At 41.8% G+C, this 19,413-nt stretch overlaps 1 protein-coding gene across 1 annotated transcript in view; it reads left to right on the plus strand.

The window, feature by feature from the left end:
• Positions 1 to 19,413, plus strand: part of ZFAND3 (zinc finger AN1-type containing 3) — a 183,271-nt gene that overhangs the window by 133,462 nt on the left and 30,396 nt on the right. The window contains exon 4 of the mRNA XM_080937969.1: positions 2,757 to 2,822. Within this exon, the coding sequence (XP_080794095.1) occupies positions 2,757 to 2,822 (66 nt within the window). The remainder of the gene's footprint in view (positions 1 to 2,756; positions 2,823 to 19,413) is intronic.

Genomic DNA, 19,413 nt, shown 5'->3' on the forward strand with positions numbered 1-19,413 from the left:
GACAGGTCCTTGTGATGTAGCCTAGGCTGATCTCAACTTGAGATACTCCTTTCTCAGCCTCCCAAGTGCTCAGATTATGGGCGTGTGCTACCACTTAAGCTCAGGAATCATTTGCTTCCCTGAGAGCCTGAGTTTTTATTGCTGAGAGAAACACCATGACCAAAAGCAAATTGGGGAAGAAAGGGTTTGTTTGGATTAAACTTTGGTATCATGGTTCATCTCTGAAGAAAACCAGGACAGGAACTCACACAGGGCAGGATCCTAGAGGCAGGAGCTGATGCAGAGGCCATGGAGGGATCCTGCTTGTTGGCTTGTCCTAGCTTGCTCTGCCTACTTCTATAAAGAACCCAGCGCCACAGCCCAGGGAAAGCACCACCCAGTATGGGCTGGACTCCCCTTCATCAATCACTAATTTGGGGGGGAAAACAACAAAGCCCTACAGCTGGATCATATGGAGACATTTTGTCATTTGAAGTTCCCTCTTTTCAGATAACTCTAATTTTGTGTGTCAAGTTAACATAAGACCAACACAGAGCCCAACACATTAAACATGAGACCTGTGACTTTAACATACAAACACTCAGTACTTATTATCTGTCTGAAGCTGCCACTGTACAGTCTGCAGATGTGACATGGAGCCAGTGGCAGTGACTGTAGCTTGTGCTGTGGTTTCCCAGAGTGCAGTGTGTTCCTAAAACTGAAGTGCTCTGTGCCCAGCACTGAACTTCCTCCTTTATCCATAAGAGGATCCTCTGGGCTGCTCAGTGGATCACACTCTGGTCCGTAGCAGCATCTGGGCTCCCATCTTGAAATTCTAAGCACTAAATATTGATGCCTTTTTGGCATCACTAGTTGCCTTGAGCCTCTGTGGGTCACAGGGTTGTGATTTTTAACTGCTCCTGCTTAGAAATGTATGTATTTGTTTCTGGTCTTTACCAAGTGTTCCTAAAAGTCATGCAGTGCTCCCTCACCTCACTCTTCGTACTGCACATTCCCTCTTGCTTAGAACAGAGATGGCCAGCAGTGCCGTGTGGGTGCGGCTGTCCTGGTGTAGTGGACACCGTGAATTGACCCTTGCATTCACTCTCAGTACCATTTGTTTACTAGAACCACATGGGACACATACAGTACTTTTCTTGTTGTTGATAGAAACCCTTCCCATAATTACATATATTTATTTTAACAGTTGACTTGTAATTAATTGTATAAGAGCAGATATTATCCTCTACTGGCTGGTCTTTTTCCTTCAAGGCTGTGTGGTTTGCTTGGATGGTGGTGCACACCTTTAAGCCCAGCACTTGGGATAGAGAGGCAGGCAGATCCCTGTGACCTCTAGGACAGCCAGGGCTACACAGGGAAACCCTGTATCAAACAAACAAACTAACTCACAGTGCATGTGGTTTAGATGGCACATAGTATAGGACATATGCGATACTTGCGGTCTTTGATCAGTGTTTTAAAGTATTGTCTGCCAGACCAAGTTCTCCATTGCTAATGTTGCCCAATTATCAAAGCTGGGATATATTATCATCACTGGTTACTCTTGTCAGTTTTTCATGGCTCAGCTATGCTTGTGTGTGCTTTACTCTAATGGGGTGAATACATTGGACTAGGCTGCTGGGTTAACAAGCTCTCTGGAGAACACTGTTGTGGTGATGCATGCTGAGCTATGCTCTGGAGCTATAAGGTTATTTGCATTTTTGCCAAAGTCTTCTGAGATTTATTGACTAAGAGTATTTATTTAAGAGGTAAACTCTTAACCTTCAGGTAGGATAAAATCTCTTTTATGTGATAATTACCTGGGCATTTACAAGCTTGGGGTGTTTGTTCATTCATGAGTTCCAGACACTTCTTTTATTGTTCTGGTTCCAGTACTTGTACCTCCTCCTATTTTTCCTGGATGGCTTATTTGATATCGTTGAGAAGGCGTTCTGATACACTCTCTTTGACTTCAGTATGTATCCAACTTAGAAATGTGCACAGGTCTCCTGCTCACCTGACTCACTCCATAAAGACTTTCATAGTTAGTGCTTGGGAGTGTGTGTGTGTGTGTGTGTGTGTGTGTATACATACACTGACCTGGGTCTTCTGAAAAAGCAGCAAGTCCTGTGAAACACTGAGCCATCTCTCCAGCCCCAGGAGTCTGTTTTTAGAGGATCTTGGAAGATGTTCTTATATTTCAATCAGATGGTTATTATATAATTCATTTTAATACAACTTGAGTATCTACCTTAATTTACATCTCTATTGCTATGATTAAGTACCATGACCAAAAACAACTTGAAGAGAAATGGGTTTATTTCATCTTACAACTTGAGGCCCTTATCATCCAGGGAAGTCAGGACAGGAACTCAAGGTAGAAATTGATGCAGAAGCTGTGAAGGAGTGGTGCTTTCTGGCTTCCTCATCATGGGTTGCTCACCCTGCTTCCTTCTACCCTCCAGGATCTCCTGCCTAGGGGTAGTGCCACCTACACAATGGCCTTGGCCCTTCCACATCAGTCATTCTTCAATAAAATGGACCCTAGGCTTGCCTGCTGGCACATTACACTCTGTAGAAAGACTGGAACTTTACAGAGTCGATTGCTACCTAAAATATAAGCTCTTTAGAAGATTCTGTGCATGGTTCTCTCTTTCCTGCTGCCGCTCCCAGCATATCTGCAGGGAGCCTGTCCTTTGTAGGTTTCTCTTGTTTATCGTGACAGCTATGGGTATGTGGAAGGTACCTGACTGATGTGCCTACTTTTTTGTTTTTAGGTGGGCCATGCACAGACACAGCTCATGTCTCGTTAGTCACACCAACCAAAAGATCTTGTGGTGCAGGTATGTACACAATTCTTATCTGAATTCTTCCAGGGAATTAGCCACTGGTTCTAACTTGGTATGTATACCCCAGGGGATTGTCTAATGTATTTTGTACTTGAGGTTGGGTAGAGTTTGGCCAGAAGTGAGAGTGATGTTGCTAGGAGATATGCCAGAGTGATGTTGCTAGGAGACGTGCCACCTGTACAGTGCTGGCAGTTAGGTCCAGCAAAGTGGGCATCAAAATTACCAATTCAACAAGACCCCAAGGATGGTAAGATATGAAACAGGTATGAAATACAGAGTATTGCCTAGTTTGTTTAGGTTCTAGATTTCTTTACAGCGTTTAAGTAATGGTGATGAAAGCATAAAGGAGCTTTATATGGAAGAAAATACCGAACTGTTACAGTCTCTCTAGAGCCTGTGAAATGGCTTGTTGATGGGGGTCTGCTGAATTCAGTCTTTTCAAATGGACAGTTCCCAAACTTCTTTGCATCTGTGACATTTTTATTAAACATGAAGTCATGAATCTTGTAGACCTTTAAAAAGCAAACCTAATACCCACTGCTCCCTTAGCCTATAGCTAAGTTTATTTTAAATGGTTTGCCTTTCTAGTAACACTACCTGCTGTTTAAAATATCTCAAGGTTTGTATTCATAGCATATTGTTTTCTAAAGGTCACAGTCGAGATGTTCTTCATAACTTAATTCTGTCCTTTTAAACTCTCAAACAGACGCAGCATAAATTTTTTCATGTGCAACTTAAAGCCTTAGCTCCTGTGAATACAGTTGCTGAGGACATTACACACAGTCTGTGTGCAGATTCAGTAACATCCAGGTGCAGAGCTCTTAAGGAATCTGATTGACTCTTTTTTTCCCAATGGCCATCTTTGAGGCAGAGGTGTGTGTTATCGTCCTGACATGCTATCATTACTCCTGTGCACAGTGAGCAAGCTCTACCAGGTAGAGGGCATTTCTCTGCCTGACTGGGGCACAGAACAGTTGCCCTGGAGTGAAGTCAGTTGTCTTCTCTGTCCATGGGGAGGTTAGGAGACTAGCTCTGAAGATGGTTCTCATTATGAAAATGGTGGTGGGTGCTCAGGACACTTGAGTGGATTTTCTGAGTAAGGTGGCTAATGAGAAGTCAGTCAGGATTTGAATGTTGGTCTTGGAGATGCTCAAGTGTGTGCTGTATTACACTTTACACTTTCATTGTATGCAGTTTTTTGTTTTGTTGGTGTTTTTTTTTATTAAGATTTAGAAAACCAAAATCACAATTTGGTAATAGTGTTTAATAATGACTTTATAAATGCTATTTCTAAAACTAGGTCATGTTTCAGTTTTTGTTTTTTACAAACAAAATGTATGTTTTTTAAAGTAAGTTGACATTTCAGATTTATTTGTCATCTATAAAGTGTCATGATTAGACTTTCTCACAGGTTCAGTGTAAGAAGAAGGTTTTATATCTAGTTCACATAGTAAGCGTTGAGAGTAGTTCATTATTATGATTTATAACTGTAGTAGTTATTTTTTAATGTTATCAAAATACCTGGCCAGAATAAAATAGGGGAAGAAAGATTTCAGTCCACTCTAGAGAGAGAGCTATGAGGTGTGGGGTAGAGCTGCTGCTGTAGTCACACCTTCTGCCTGTGACTGTTCCCACCCTTTCATGTTCTAAAGAAGCCACATAGCCCTTAAAGACCACAAACACTGGAGATTGTTGAAAGCATGAGCCTGTGGAGGCATTTCAGATCGAAGCCAGAGTGTTCTGCTTCTAGTCTCTAGAGACAAATGACCAACCTACAGTCAAAGATCTATTCAGTCCAACTCTACAAATCCCCAGTCTTAGCCTCAGTACCCCCAAAACCCTCAAATCTCATCTGAGATAGAAGGCAGACTTGTAACTCTAGCACCTATAAAATAAAATGTTCCTCAAATTGGGCAGCTCTGCATTTGCAATCCCTTGAACAAGCTCCTTTCAGTGGCTACAGCTTTGATTGACGGCTCATGCTCCTAGCATCTCCAGGACTCCAGCATCCCTACTTTAACTGACTCTACACACAACTGATGCGGGTTCCCTGCTTACCAGCTTACCTGCTGCTGGCTACCGGAGCCCAGAAGGGCTGCTAGTGGCTTTTCTTTAACCTTTACTTCAAGCCCCCATAGCTCTATAGTTCCTGAGTTCTGTGTGCCTGTAACAAAGCAACACCAATGGATGGTGCCAGATTCTGCCAGCATGAGAAGTCACCAGGTCCCCCTCAGCTGGTCTGTGCCTGGTGGGTGAACCCTATTTAGCCCTTTTCCAAAAGGGAGCCCTAGAAGCTCAATCAGTCTTCAGTCACTCAGATTTTATTGACAGTCTCCAAAGAGTTCTGAGTACTGTTTTCACTTGGAACTTTTGATGCCTATGGAGCCTGGTCCTCAAGGCACCTTTTCTATTGCCTCATTGATAGTGAGGGTTTTTTCCTCTGTGTTTTAACCCTCCCCCTCCTTTTGTTTTGTTTTGTTTTGTTGAGACAAGGTTTCTTTTTATAATCTTGATAGCCACAGAACTCTATAGACCAGGCTGGCCTTGAGCGCAGAGGACCTTCAGCCTCTGCCTCCTGAGTGCTGGGACTAAAGCCCAAGAACACCAGCACCACCAGATGATGGTGTTAATCTCTTTCATAGCTTAGTTGGTGCTCAGTTCTAATCTGTGTCGTGCTCTTTTTCTTGCCAGGCTGTGCCATTATCACATCTTTCTGCCTTTTGCATTGTTTTGTCCCTTGATTTTTTTTATTCTAAACAACTGAATGTAATAATCAGTGGCCATACCACAGTATGAGTGTTACATTCTCTTGAAGTTGCCTGTGCCAGATACATTAATCTGTTGGTTGGTTTGTTCATTTTTAAATCAGCCTCAATTGAATAATCAGGACTTGAGCCAGATAGAGCTAGATTCTTTGACATATGTTTCTAGTCCAGTTCCCTGCGGAGTCAGTGTTCCCATCTGAAATCTCAGGAGGTCGGTCTTTACTGTCATATCTCCTTAGTCTGTTTGCCACACTGTAGGGCTTATGCAGCCTACTCTAAATTCTTTCCTAGTCCTTTTTAGAGCACTCCACAATCCTTGTTCTGCATTACTTCTCCACCACTGACCAAATGCTCCTGGGGCACAAGTTAAGGGAGGGAAGACTTATTTTGGCTCACTGTTTTATAAGTGTCCATCTACAATGGTGGGAGGGCTGTGGACAGGATCGTGGCTGCTGCTGTTCATATGTGCTGGATCAGGAAGCAGAGTTTAGGGCAGAATCAAGAGCCTGATACACCTTTAGAGGCTCACCCCAACTGACCTGCTTCCATCAGAAATTCTGAAGACTTCACAGACTTCCAAAATGGCTTCCAATTGGGAATAAACCATTATAGCATGCACACTGGGGATCTTTCATATTGAAACTGTAGCATTAATTTGTTATGTGTAATGTGACACCCATTATTTATATTTTAAGAACTGCATATGCTAGCCACTTCTTTTCCTGCGAGGCAATTATTATACTTGGAACTGCGTAAATAACATTTTCAGGTATGTGAATGATACAAGACAGTCTTTCTCAGACATTTCTAAGCCTCAATATAAGTGTATGGATGGCTTAGCTAGGAAATGATGGGGACTTTCTGGTGTAGAAGAGAAGTTAATGCAATGTTCAGAGCATCTCCTAAGAAGCCTAACATAAAAGCTTAGGCCTCTCAGCATGGGCAGTAAAGGTTTTAAGTCAGTTCACCCTGCTGTTCTTTAGCGAAGTGTAGTCTGTGCCTCAAAAGAAATGGTGAGTCTGGCTTTGGAGGACAATGCTTTGGAGTTAGGATCTGCTCTGAAAACTGCATTTGTCCATCTTTTTCTTCTCTTTGTCTTGTAATCAGCTTGTGCTTGTGGTGGGTCTGATAGTTTGCTTCTGAATCATGTTTTTGCTACATGACTGGAATATCCTTTTAATCTTTATATTTAGGTCTTTAAGAATAGAGTTCATGCTTCTAGCATGTACTCTGTGGTGTGTCTCCCGAGGGTCTCCCGACAGACCCTGCCAGCATATGAGGGAGTGAGCATGCACATTGGTGCTGTTTCTTCAGAGCTATAGCGTGACCTGAGACCCAGCTGATCCAGCCAAGTTAGCCTCAGGGTGGGACTTAAAATGACTTTAGAAAGACTCCTTGGCTGGGTGTGCTGCCAGCAACACTTAGCATGTGGGTCATGCAGCTCTCTGGAAGTTTGATGCCACTCTGGGCTGTATATTTGGACTCTTTAAAAAGGATGCTTCAGCTGGAATACAATAATTCTTTAAGTCAGTGATGTCTGAACACCACTGTATGAACAGGGAAACACAGGTGTAGTCTGCGAGATGTAAGGAACACTCATAAAAGACTATCTCAATCTCAGCCTTTTAAATTTTATGTATATTCTTTTCTGTGTTTTTTACATATACACACATATAACTTATAAGCCAGATATATCTGTATATACACATAAATAACATAAAGGCATATGAACATATTTTAGATAAGAACATACAGTGAAAAGGGATGTTCTCTTCTTGTTTGCATCTGGAGGTCAGCTTTAGATCTGTTGCTGCTTGGCTTAGTAAAGATGTGGATGGTTGACATCTTAGCTTGTATCTCGGGTATCTTTGTCAGGATCTGCTAGAGGATAACATCATAATTTGGGTGGGTGGTAGATGTGGTGGTATTGTTGAAGTGGCTTGCCTTGCAGCCATCAATATGAGAAATGGGGTGGACAGCGAGGAGGAGACAAGAGGACACAGGGACCCCTTAAGTCGTGCTTTGTAGTAGCTCTAAGATGCAGATTGCCAACAGGAGCCCCAGTGGCCAAAGGATGATTGGTTCTGCTGGTGAGCTGGGTGGAAAGGCTTTCTGATGCTGGGCTTTAGGCATGCAGACTTTTTTTTTTAAGATTTGGTTTTTATTTTATGTGTGAGTTTGTTGCCTGTATGGATATACACCACATGTTTGCCTAGTCCCCAAGGAGCCCAGAAGAAGATAGCCTATTCTCTGGAACTGCAGTTAGAGAGAATTGTGAGCCATTGAGTGAGTTCTAGGAACCAAATCTAGGTCCTCTGTAAGAGCAGCAGATACTCTTAACTGCTGAACCATCTCCCCAAAGCTCCCATGCAGAATGTTTAATAGTTAAATTCTCTGTAATCTTTGGTAGGTAAAAATAAGAATCATCACAATTTTAGCATTTAATCAGGAAAACAAAGTGAAAGGTTGTGTGGGTATCCCCATTCTTCGCCCCTCTCACCCGTGCCCCCTCCCCTTTGTTGAAAGCTGTGATGTTTGTCAGTGAAGGGCTGAAAAATGCTCACTCTGTCCCGGGCTGCCTTGGCTAGAGCACAAGAGTTAAAGCACCTCAGACCTGCAGATTACTGCAGAGCTCACCTTTCTTCAGAGCTCAGAGTGTTTTGCACATATTCCCTTGTTAATTCTCAGAACCTTCCTGCCAAGATCAAATATGCTGTAAGGGAAAGTAGGCTTCCTTGGCAACAAGCTGCCAGAAGAATTGCTTTTGTCCTTCATCTTTTCTAATCACCACAAGATACCACAATCATAAGTGTTGTGGTTGGGGCTTCTTTCAGCATCCTTACACAGTATTACTTATAGAGAAATTCATTTCTTTTTTCTTTTTCTTTTTTTGTGGTTAAAGTGTTTTGTGGGAAGAGGGGTGGGGTTTGACTTTTTGTCAGGCTTTCTTAAAGATTATTTGCAGTTGCAGCAAAGAAATGTTCTTTTACTAAGGTTTGTTATCTGTGAATTTCAGAACTGCAGATGTAGTGGACATTGTCTTGGGTTTTTTATCACCGTGATAAGAGTAGCTTGGAGAGGAAAGGGGATTTATTTCATCTTAACCTTTCTGGTCACACTCTACCTCTGAAGAAAGTCAGGACAGGCATTAGAGCAGAGGCCATGAAGGAGTGCTGTTTACTGGCTTGCTTTTCCAGGATCTGCTTTCTTACACCATCCAGGATCACCTCCCAAGGGCAGTGTCTCCTCTGGTGAGCTGACCCTGTCCACATCAGCCATAAGTCAAGAGAATGCCCTACAGATTTCCACCTGGGAGTTGAGAGACTGATGTGCTAACTGCCCTGCCACTTCCTGGGAGGGTGCCTGTAACTCCCTTTTCTTCCTGTTGGCCTTCCAGACAGAGTTTGTCCTCAGGTCTGCAGTCTCAGCATTTGTGGCAGAAAATGAGAAATTTGACCTACTTATATAGTATGCGAAGTTTCTATCAGTAGAATATTAGGGAAGATATAAACCTTTCTTTTTTATTTGTACTTAATATAACCATTGAAGAAAGATCAAAACAGTAAATCTGCCATGTCAAGGGAAAAAGTATGAAAAATCTTTTACCTTGTTCATTCATCATTTTAGGTCTTAAGAGGTTCATTTGATCCTGGAGTTGGGGGCGGGGGGGATGAATATAAAATATTTGACAAAGCTGCAAATGTTTTAATTGAAAAGGTACCACTGTCTCATGTTCTACCCCATTAAATAAGTATTTCCCACTGCAGTCTGTGGTGTGTGTCATAGAGGCTGATCCTGCCAGGATGTGGGTTTTGAGGAGGTAAAGGGAAGTGGCCTATGCTTTGTTTTATGTTGGCTGTCACTGGGTTTTTATTTTTATTAATTAGTGTGTCTTGCTTTCTTGTGTTAGATAATGAATCAAGGGACTCATGGAGGCACTAGATACGTGGATGACTTGACGTTGGGCACTTGAGGTTAGAACACCACATGTGGTGCATAGATTTCAGAAAACTCAGGGGATGCTTCTGTGTTTTTAAATGAGAGCAGTGTTCTCTTGCCACCAGTCACTGTGTGTGCTGTACCAGAGCATGTGAATTGGCCTGTTGCTGTTTAGAACAGCATGGAGTGTGGGGTGCACGAGGGAAACACTTGGCCCTTGGATTTGAACCTTTTCTATATGTATGCTTTGAGAAAATTGAGTTTGCTTAGGTTTGTGAACACATGTAGGACATTTTCATTTTTACTTTTATGGTCATTTATTTTATCATAGCTTACACTCTTACCAAGGAGAGAGGGGCCTGAACATCCATTAATTAGCTGTTCTATTGCTCCACTGGGGCAAGATGTCTGAGCCTACACCATTTCTGAATGGGTAGGGAAATTTACTCCTGTGCTCCTCCTGGGTGCTTCTGTGTGTCTTAGATGGCTGGGTCTAGGCAGTGCTGCTCCTTGGATGTGTGAGCTTGGAGAAGGCATTGGGAAGGAATGGAGCCTTGCTCCCAGTGCAGTCTCACCAGAATGAGCGCTGTAGAGCAGCCACAAAGCTGAGGTATAAATCTTTAGCACCTGGCTATGATACTGTCCATTAAGGAGACTTTTTCCCTGCTCGGTTCCTGGCTATACTAATAGAACAGCATGTCAAGCAAGGCTGTAAATAAAAGTTATTACCTAATAGGTGGGTGCCGAAGTGGAACGGACAGAGCTGAGGCACGGAGGCCTTATTACTGCTCATCAGCAATTATAAACAGGATAAAGCGTGTGGGACTTGCGCTGGTGCGGCAGCTAATAGAGGCTGGAGGATGACACTGGGCTGTGCGGATGATGTATGCTGATGGGGTTTTAGTGCCTCGTCTTGCTGCTGGATTTCAAGACAAGTTGTGTTATCTGTTTTCCTGCTTGCTCATCTATCTGAAGGGAGACAGTCCGTTGCCTCTCTTACTAGCAGGTGGGCTGGCTCATACTCCTCATGCCTGCATTTGCTTCTAAAAGGCGCCACTTCCATGAGATGAATGCCTTTGGACATACTTCCTAATCTTGGGCGAGTAACACTCTAATCTTATAGCATTGTTTACTGTGCCGGCTGTAGAGCAGGGGTTTCTGTGAAATTAGGATTAGGTAGGACTGGAGCTGGGCTGGCCAGGCTAGCACTGTATTAAACAACCACCATGGCAGAATACTCTAGGTAAATCTGCAACATTCAAAAGAAGTGAATGCAGCATGCATTGCTTGCCCCTAGGAATTCAACCACAAAGAAACAGGTTAAATTAAAAATCAAATACAACCAATTCTAGATTTAGAGAGCGGCAGACATGACTTAGGGTTATTTCAAAAAGTAAAGACCAAGACTAGAGCTCTGGCTGGTTTTGTGAAGGACCTGGGTTTGCTTCCTAGCATCCACATTGGGTAGCTCTCAACCACCTTTAACTCCTGTTTTGGCTTCTGCACAAATGTGTATAGGCATATATACTCAGGTGTCATGTGTGCACGCATACACATAAAATAAGTATTTTTTAAAATGAGGACAGAGGTTATGCCAGGCATAACATGAGATGTTCTTTAAAGAGGTGACTCCTCCCTGAGGAATTCTTAGAATTCAGAACCTCAGAGTCATCTGGCATGATAAAGAGACAATGGAATGGGGAATGGATGTGTGCATCAGGGTTGTGTTTTGTGTGAATAGAAGGCTTGTGAACTTGAGGCAGAGTGGCACTGCTCAGCTCTGCGTGTTCCCCAAGCACCGTTGTGAGATCTGGCGACAGGAGCCCTTGAGAGGGGCAGCCCAGCTCCATCCCAGACACGTGCTGTTTGCTCCGCTCTTTGTCACGGTCAGGAATCTTGTTGCTGATGAGAATTTCTAGTCTTGCTAAATAAAATACAGGCTGAAGGGAGGCATTGTCTTCATCATTCTTCTCTGATTCCTTAACCCATAGGGTAAGTAGTTTATTTTAAAGATAACCTGATATATAATAATCTTATTGTTATAAGTTACACAAACCAAGTAATGCTATAGGTGGGTCCTTTAGTCTATAAATACTCTACTATTGGGCAAATGTAAATAGACTTTCCCTATCTGTACAGTCAGATTTGAGGCCAGAGGTGGAGGTGCACATCTCTACTCCTGCCACTTGAAAGGTAGAGGTGGGTGGATTTGCATGAGTTCAAGGCCAGCCACTGCTCCTCATCTTGGTGCTTGTGGTGCTCCACTCCTCGCTCCCTCCCCTCCTCCCCATTCAGGAATCCAGTCATCTGTCAAGTTCAGACCGTCTCCTTTAGCACATTTCTAACTTCTGTTAGACAAGTTCTGTTTCCTGAAATTGTTCATTTTTCTCGTTCATGTGGGTGCATTTGGGTGCGTGTGGGTGTGTGCATGTTCAGCTCCAGACCACAGACCACAAAACCACAAGCAAGATTTCCATACTGTTTATCATGGGTTCTTTATAAAACAAAAAAAATCCAATAAATAGAAAATGTGCATACTGTGACTCTGAATGTTCCCTGCCAGGACACCAGGTTATGTACTAGGATTATATTGTTTCCTATAGGTCTGATATCACAGTGCCTGTACATTTTAAAGAGAAAGTTTTAGCTAATACCTCATTGGCTTATATTCCTTCAGTTCATCAGAAGCCATGCAAGGTTTCTCTTAAATCTGTTTATACCTTTTGTCTAAAACTCCCTTATGTAGTGTCCTATCTTTTTTTTTTTTTTTGACGTTTATCTTTTTAAGAATCTTTTTATTGATTCTTTGTGAATTTGACATTGTGCACCCCAGTTCCCATCCCTCCATATCTGCCCTTCACCCTTGTCTTTTCGCAAAAGTAAAACAAAAATAAAAAGAACACAAAAAAAAAAAATAAAATAAAAAGTAAACATTAATGAAGCTGGTGTGTCCCAGTGTGTCACACTGTGTACCCTTTAGTTCAGACAGCTCTACCTGCAGATGCTCAGTGAGTCACTGTTACGGTTCTAGGCCTCTGACTTCTTATCAACACTGAGTCCTCACCAGGACTCCTCTCAGAGATCTTGCTGTTACTCTGTGTCACGGAGATCCTGCAGCTTTGGTTCTGCAGGCCAGCAGTTCACAGATGGGGTAGGTGTTGGGTTAGGCCCACTCAGCATCCTGGATCTGGCTCCCCATCTTGTAATGCTTGTCTGAATGAGCTACAGCCAGTGTGTCACCCGAGAGCTGCTTTCCTTGCTCTTGTCCTCTTCCCTCCCCTTCTTTGACAGGGCTCAGCAGCACAGAAGACTGGCAGATGTCTCCACTGCTGCAGTACTTCCGGGGGTTGGTAAGAATTCCCCCACGAACACATTGCCTTTGTGTTCTCTGGCATTTTGTGTTACTACTGAGAAGTAAGATGTCACTGGTTTTAACTTTTATAAGTAATGTGTCTAGAAACCTGTTGCCTTTAGAATACTTGGAATCATGTTTTTAATCTTTTGGGTCATAGGATTTATAACGAACTGCCTAGTGGCTGTCGTTTGTTTCATTCAAGATGTTGAAAGCTTGCTAGGCACCCGATGTTGGAACGTCTTTGATAGTCCTGCACCCCAGCTTGCTCCTCTATTTCTGGTACTCATACTGTAGAGGTAGAGGTACTTTCCCTCAACTCCATTCTCAGTGTGTTGTTTTCCTCCTCACTGTCTGGGTGCTTCTGTGGTTTATCTTTCAGTCTTTGGGATTTTATCCCAGCAGTCACACTCTGGACACCCAGTAAGTCCACTGAAGCTTCTTTGCAGTGCTCTGTTGCTGTTCGTGGCATAATTGATCACGCACCTTCTGTAAGTAGTAATGGCAGTTTCTTTTGCTGAGCTGTCTTGGGATGATTTTTTTGTTTACCTTTGTCGCCATGGTCTGGTTTTCATTTTCTTAGCTAATCTTGCTTCTCTGGTAGCATCTAATAAAGAAGCCTGAGGGAGTGAGTAGCTGAGTCCTCCTACCACGTCTATTTAGTCAAGGCTATCCATGGGACAAAGTAGGACCTGTGTCTTGACTAGCAGAATGGCTTATATGCCAGGTGGGAACTGCTTGCCAGGTGTTGATGTTATGGTAGAAAATGTGAGTCTGGGAGACTGTAGACATGATTTTCTGTTCGTCTGTTCATTTCCTTTAGAGAAGGCCTGGCCAGTGTTTCCATCAGGCAGTGGGCCAGCTGCCCCACAGAACTTGCAAACGGACACAGTACTTTGTGTGGTTCCCTGGCATTCTGCCCTGGCTCTTCCTCTTTTCTCCTGGTCCTGTTTTTTCTGAGTCCAGCTTTGGGATCTGCTTTGGTCACAGTAGCTTGTAGCCACTAGGGTCACCTTAATCTCCATAATCCTGAGATTATGAGAACATCTTTAAAAACTTTAAAGTTTTTGTGCTAAGGCTGAAGAGATGGCTCAGTGGTTAAGAGCACTGGCTGCTCTTCCAGATTCCATGTCAGGGAACACACACCTGCCCATTGCTCCCCTCTCTGGTCTCTGTGGTCACCTGTACACACACAGAGTGACACAGATAGCACACACAGATCTTTAGAAGTTTCTTGCCTTCTGAATATGTTAAACACAGTTATTTTATTGAAATATGTCTGTTCTTCATGGATTTCTCTTTTTCTTCTTTTTTAAAATGTATTTTAAGTTTCATTGGAGAAAGAATCAGAAAACAGATCAGCTGTGTCATTTTCTTCCCTGGCCTGTCCTCAGACGTCACTCCACCCCATTGAGGACGCTGCCCCTGACCTGTGGCACCAACTCTTTTTACTTTGCTCTATTTTGCTTTTGTTCTAGTTCTTGTTTTAAGTTAATTTAACTGTGTGTGTGTGTGTGTGTGTGTGTGTGTGTGAGAGAGAGAGAGAGAGAGAGAGAAGCAATCTTTTCAGAGATTTCACAAGTTTGCCTCTAAAAATATGTCTTATTTCTCAAATTCTTCTCTTGTTTTTTAAATTTATAATTGCATATTTCTCTTTTATTATGGAGTTTATCACAGTCTAGGGCCCAAGAGGGTTACTTGATTTTGTGCGGCTAAAATCATGGTTTAGAAGAAGACTTGCATTTACAGCAAGAACTCTAGCCAATAAATTCAGTTGTTTATGATTAAAAATCAGAAGGTTTAACCTTGGAGGCATTTTTGTCATGGAAGACCTCATCTTGTGATTAGTTATCTGAGCAGCCGGATGCCTCTGTGGACTCCGTTAACCAGCCTTCCACTATATATGTATAATTATTTTTGGTATACATGCACATACTCTGATATAAAAGCTTATTTGCCCTATGCTCTCTGCCATTCTGAATTCTCTGTTTCATTACCAGTATCCATCCACGGAGTTTCAAAAAGCCATTCCCAAATAGCAGAACCACAACTCAGAATTTTAAGTAAACCACATCTCTATTAGCTTTACAGACAGGGGAATTAGTTACCTGTTAGGCATTTCCCACATTCATCTGCCCTTTTAGAACTTATTAAAAATGTATACATGTATAAGCTAGAAGGAGGACGTTGAGCTCAGTGTGTCCATTTTCTGTTACTTCAGTGAGGGCAGAGTCTGTAATGTGATCTTGATGGCCGTTTCGTTGAGTGTGGGTACATGTGTACTTTGTAAAGGATGCATTGGTGGCTGCTGCTTTTTTTCTAGAAAACTGTTGAACTCTTCTCCAAAGATAATGTTATTACATCATAGTTTGAATTGCATATCTAACGTACATGGAAGCTTTTAAAAGATGGATGGTTGGGAGTAGATTTATACAGTACCAGCCGAATGATATGCAGTACCTGCTTCTCACCTGGCACAACTGGTAGTTTCGAAACTGACAAGACTCAGTTCCTCACTTCCTCTTGATGGGGGAAGAAGGGCTGTGATCAGGATGTAAAGTGAATACATGCATGCATACATACATGCATGCATAGACAAGAAAAAAAGCAACAGCAACAATGAAAATTTTGATTTTTCTTAAAACTTCTATCAAGTAGCATCATCAACATAAGCTACAACATCTGCTGTGTTTCTGATCCATTCGTGTATTGTGTGGATCTTGCCTTCAAAGGCCTAACCATCCTTTTGCATTCCGAATGAGTATTTTCAAAAGCCAGAGATGTGATTAATATTTGTCTGACTTCTGAATCTGATACTGTTCTATTTACAGCTCAAGCAATTCTTTGCAAAAAGTCAGTGAAGGTTTCTTTTGGGCCTTGGGTAATTTTAGTTAATGACTCAGCCCTCTTTTCTTGATTCATCAAACCTATCCCAAGCATGTAAAGTTGCTACATGGCATAGTGTCAAATTGAAGCTGGATTTGTAACTCAGTATATTGACCTTCACCTAGCAACTGATCCTGAGAAATATTAATACCTCTAGCCTACCTTATTTCATTATTCTATGGGATTTGCTTCCTGTTTTCACCATGTTAGCCATTATAACTGAGGACCGGCTTCCAATATTAGTGTTGTCAAATCTTTACAGTCTTAGGGAATATATCTGTACTGAGTTTCCTATGAACTTATTATCTGCTTCACATAGGTTGAGTACATGCCATATGACACGACTATTTCCTTAAATCATTTCAAATCTAATATGTCTATAGGATTCCACTTAACTTATTCTTAACTTTGGGGGTGCCTATTGTGTACTGGTAGTTTTTGCATGGTAACTGTATAAACTAAGGATGGTTTTCTAACAACCTTGAGTCAAACCTTTTCAGTTTCCTTATGCAGTGGTGTGGTAGGTTCTTGTCTAAATCCCTCCACCTGTGTCTGAGCATTTTTCTTATTTTCATCTGTAAGTCTTTCTGCGGCTTGTCTTGTATCAATCCACTTCTCATATTTGGCACAAAAACCACTGTGCCTATTATGGGTAGAATCTGAACTACCAGACTGACAATAATTATAGTCAGTATTATGACAGTCTCAATTGAGTCATTTATCTTTTTATTTTCTGCTTTTATTTTTAAGCCATATGAAATAGCATTGTATAGAGTCCCAATGCCCAATATTATATTTCCCATTATTCACATGGGAATGATTTTTCCTTTTAATATTATTTAACTCTGGGGTTTCCCAAGTAGCTTTCCAAGTCTGATCACTTACCGATTTGTCCACAGCTAGTGTGATTTCTCTGGCCATATACCATGTACCATGTTGGTGGTCATATACCATGTTGGGCGCCAAATTTTGTTTTCTAACTAAATCTTAATCATTCAGTTTTACCATGCTCATGAGCCACATGGTGAGCCAGAGAGGCAGAAAAAGAAACCAGCTGACCTTCTTCAGCCAACATTCTGCACTGATTTTGTGGGTTCTTCCTCAATATTGGCCACTCCATCCCCTGGTCTAAAGGTTGCTTATTAGTTTTTGTTCCATCAATGGTTCATGAGCCATCCCATGTATTAGCTGAATGCTGTGACATTCCATTGGTCCTCACAGTTCAATAGATGCATCTTTTGTGAGAGCAGTGAGCAGTTTAGACAGTTTGAGCTATTTTTCTCAGTGCAGAATGCACAGACCTCTTTGCCAACACATCTTGGTCATGAATGAATTCAGATAGGTTCCAAATCCACTGTAATTTCTTTCCTTCCATGACGAAGCCTGTGAAGGACTCTGCCTTTGAATGGATCTAACCCATCATCGTAAGGCACACCCTTCTGACCATAGGGTGGTTGGCCGTGACTGAGTGTAAAATTCTTCTTGCCTCCTAAAATGTCTAGACTTGTTTTGCAAAGAGACAGCATTTACTTTCCATACCTGAAATGCATTTGCTATAAAAGCCATGAAGCAAATGTTGGTGGACTCCTTGCTTTATGAAGAGTACCCAGTTACCAGTTCACCAATAAATATGATACCCATAATTAGGGTATGTAGCAGTTCCCAATTAAATCTACATAAATTGATCCTGGTGCTGGCAGTCCTTATTACCCACCCCAATGTTCTAGGTTCTCAAATGAAGTGTATACACACACACACACACACACACACACACACACACACACACACACACACACACACAGAGCTTTCATATTTTGATATGCCTTAAACAACTCAATGGCTGGACCACTTCTAACTTCCACTTGGCTGATCCTCACCTCCCTCCAATATTCCCAAGTTATTAATTACTAAAACCTATAACTTCCTGCCCTGGACCTATTCGGGTAGCTTTCTGGGGCTGCTTTACCCTACATGGTGGCTATGCTCTGTCCTGCACCCTCTCAGGCATGGCAGATCTCCTTCCTACCTGTCTCTTGCACAGGAATCCTCTGTCTGCCCTGCCGGAAACTTTATTTACCAGTCAGAACCAGCTGGGGGTCAGATCCCTCAGTGTCTTACACGTGGATTCTTGTATAAACAGTTCTGGGGATCAGAATTAATAAAATACAAGCAGCATTAGTTCAAACAAGGGTATCATTTGGCTCAGTATTGGTCAGAGTTACATTCACAGAGACGAATGTAATTTACTTGCCTTTGCAAAATCTGCTTCTATTTCCTTTAGAAATTAGCTGCCTTTCTATTACTCCTTTAGGTTTTTTAAAATAATCATCTGTAAATATGTTTTGTGATTTTTTTTTCCTAGTGTGCATACATACCAATCAATACCAAACAACAAAAATGTTCTTTTTATCTAAGATGAAAACTAAAAAAGTAATGTCAAAGATGCTGTGGGCCATGTGTCCATTTATGGTCTAATATTCTATCATAAAATTAAGACACATGGTTTAAAAATACCCAGCTTTCATCTCATGCCAGTCAGGCAAATGTGTCTTTGGTAAATTTCTAATATTATCATTAGAAAATATTAGTATTTTTTGTTTTTATCAAACGAAAGGCATTTTTTAGTCTTTATGAGTTATTTTGGACTTTATCACCAAGCTGTCTGACGAACCATTGCCTGTCCTTATTCAGGAGGTGTCTCCTGTTTAAGTCTAATCTTTATCAGTCTTGATGGTACCCATAGCTTTTGTTTGTAGAAACAAAGACAAAAACCTCTTCCCCAGTGTAACACATATTCCAGGTTCCTTTCTGAGGTCAACATATCTGTCTTAGTCGGGGTTTCTATTCCTGCACAAACATCATGACCAAGAAGCAAGTTGGGGAGGAAAGGGTTTATTCAGCTTATACTTCTACATTGCTGTTCATCACCAAAGGATGTCAGGACTGGAACCCAAGCAGGTCAGGAAGCAGGAGCTGATGCAGAGGCCATGGAAGGATGTTACTTACTGGCTTGCTCAGCTTGCTTTCTTACAGAACCCAAGAGTACCAGCCCAGGGATGGCACCACCCACAATGGGCTGGGCCTTCCCTCCATGATCACTAGTTGAGAAAATGCCTTCCTTACAACTGGATCTCATGGACGCATTTCTTCAACTGAGGCTCCTTTCTCTGTGATAACTCCAGCTTGTGTCAAATTGACACAAAACCAGCCAGTACAATATCTTTAAAATATACAGGCTGATTTAATTCAGCAATGTTTTCTATTATCCAGTGTCTCTCTGTAGCTGTTGTTTCTTTCTTATTAGCATTTAAAAATTTAAAGTTAATAAAGCATTATGTAATCTGTCTCTGGGGGTCTTTATTACCCCTTTCTGTTTATTAAGCATATCTTTTAAAGTGTGATTAGATCTTTCTATAACCACTTGTCTTATAGAATTAAGTGGTATGCCTGTAATCTGCTTTATGTTGTAATATGCAAGACACTGTTTCCTTTTACTAGAAAAACTGGAGCATTGTCAGTTTTAATTTGTACAGGTATCCTGATAATGGTAAGTTCTAATAATTATGTAATTACAGTGTTTGTCTCCTGAAGACGCCAATCTAGATCCCAAGATTTTGGTGAAATTATTGTTACATCTGCTCCT

This window comes from Micromys minutus (genome assembly GCF_963924665.1).
Source record: "Micromys minutus genome assembly, chromosome: 25".
Taxonomy (NCBI): Eukaryota; Metazoa; Chordata; class Mammalia; order Rodentia; family Muridae; genus Micromys; species Micromys minutus.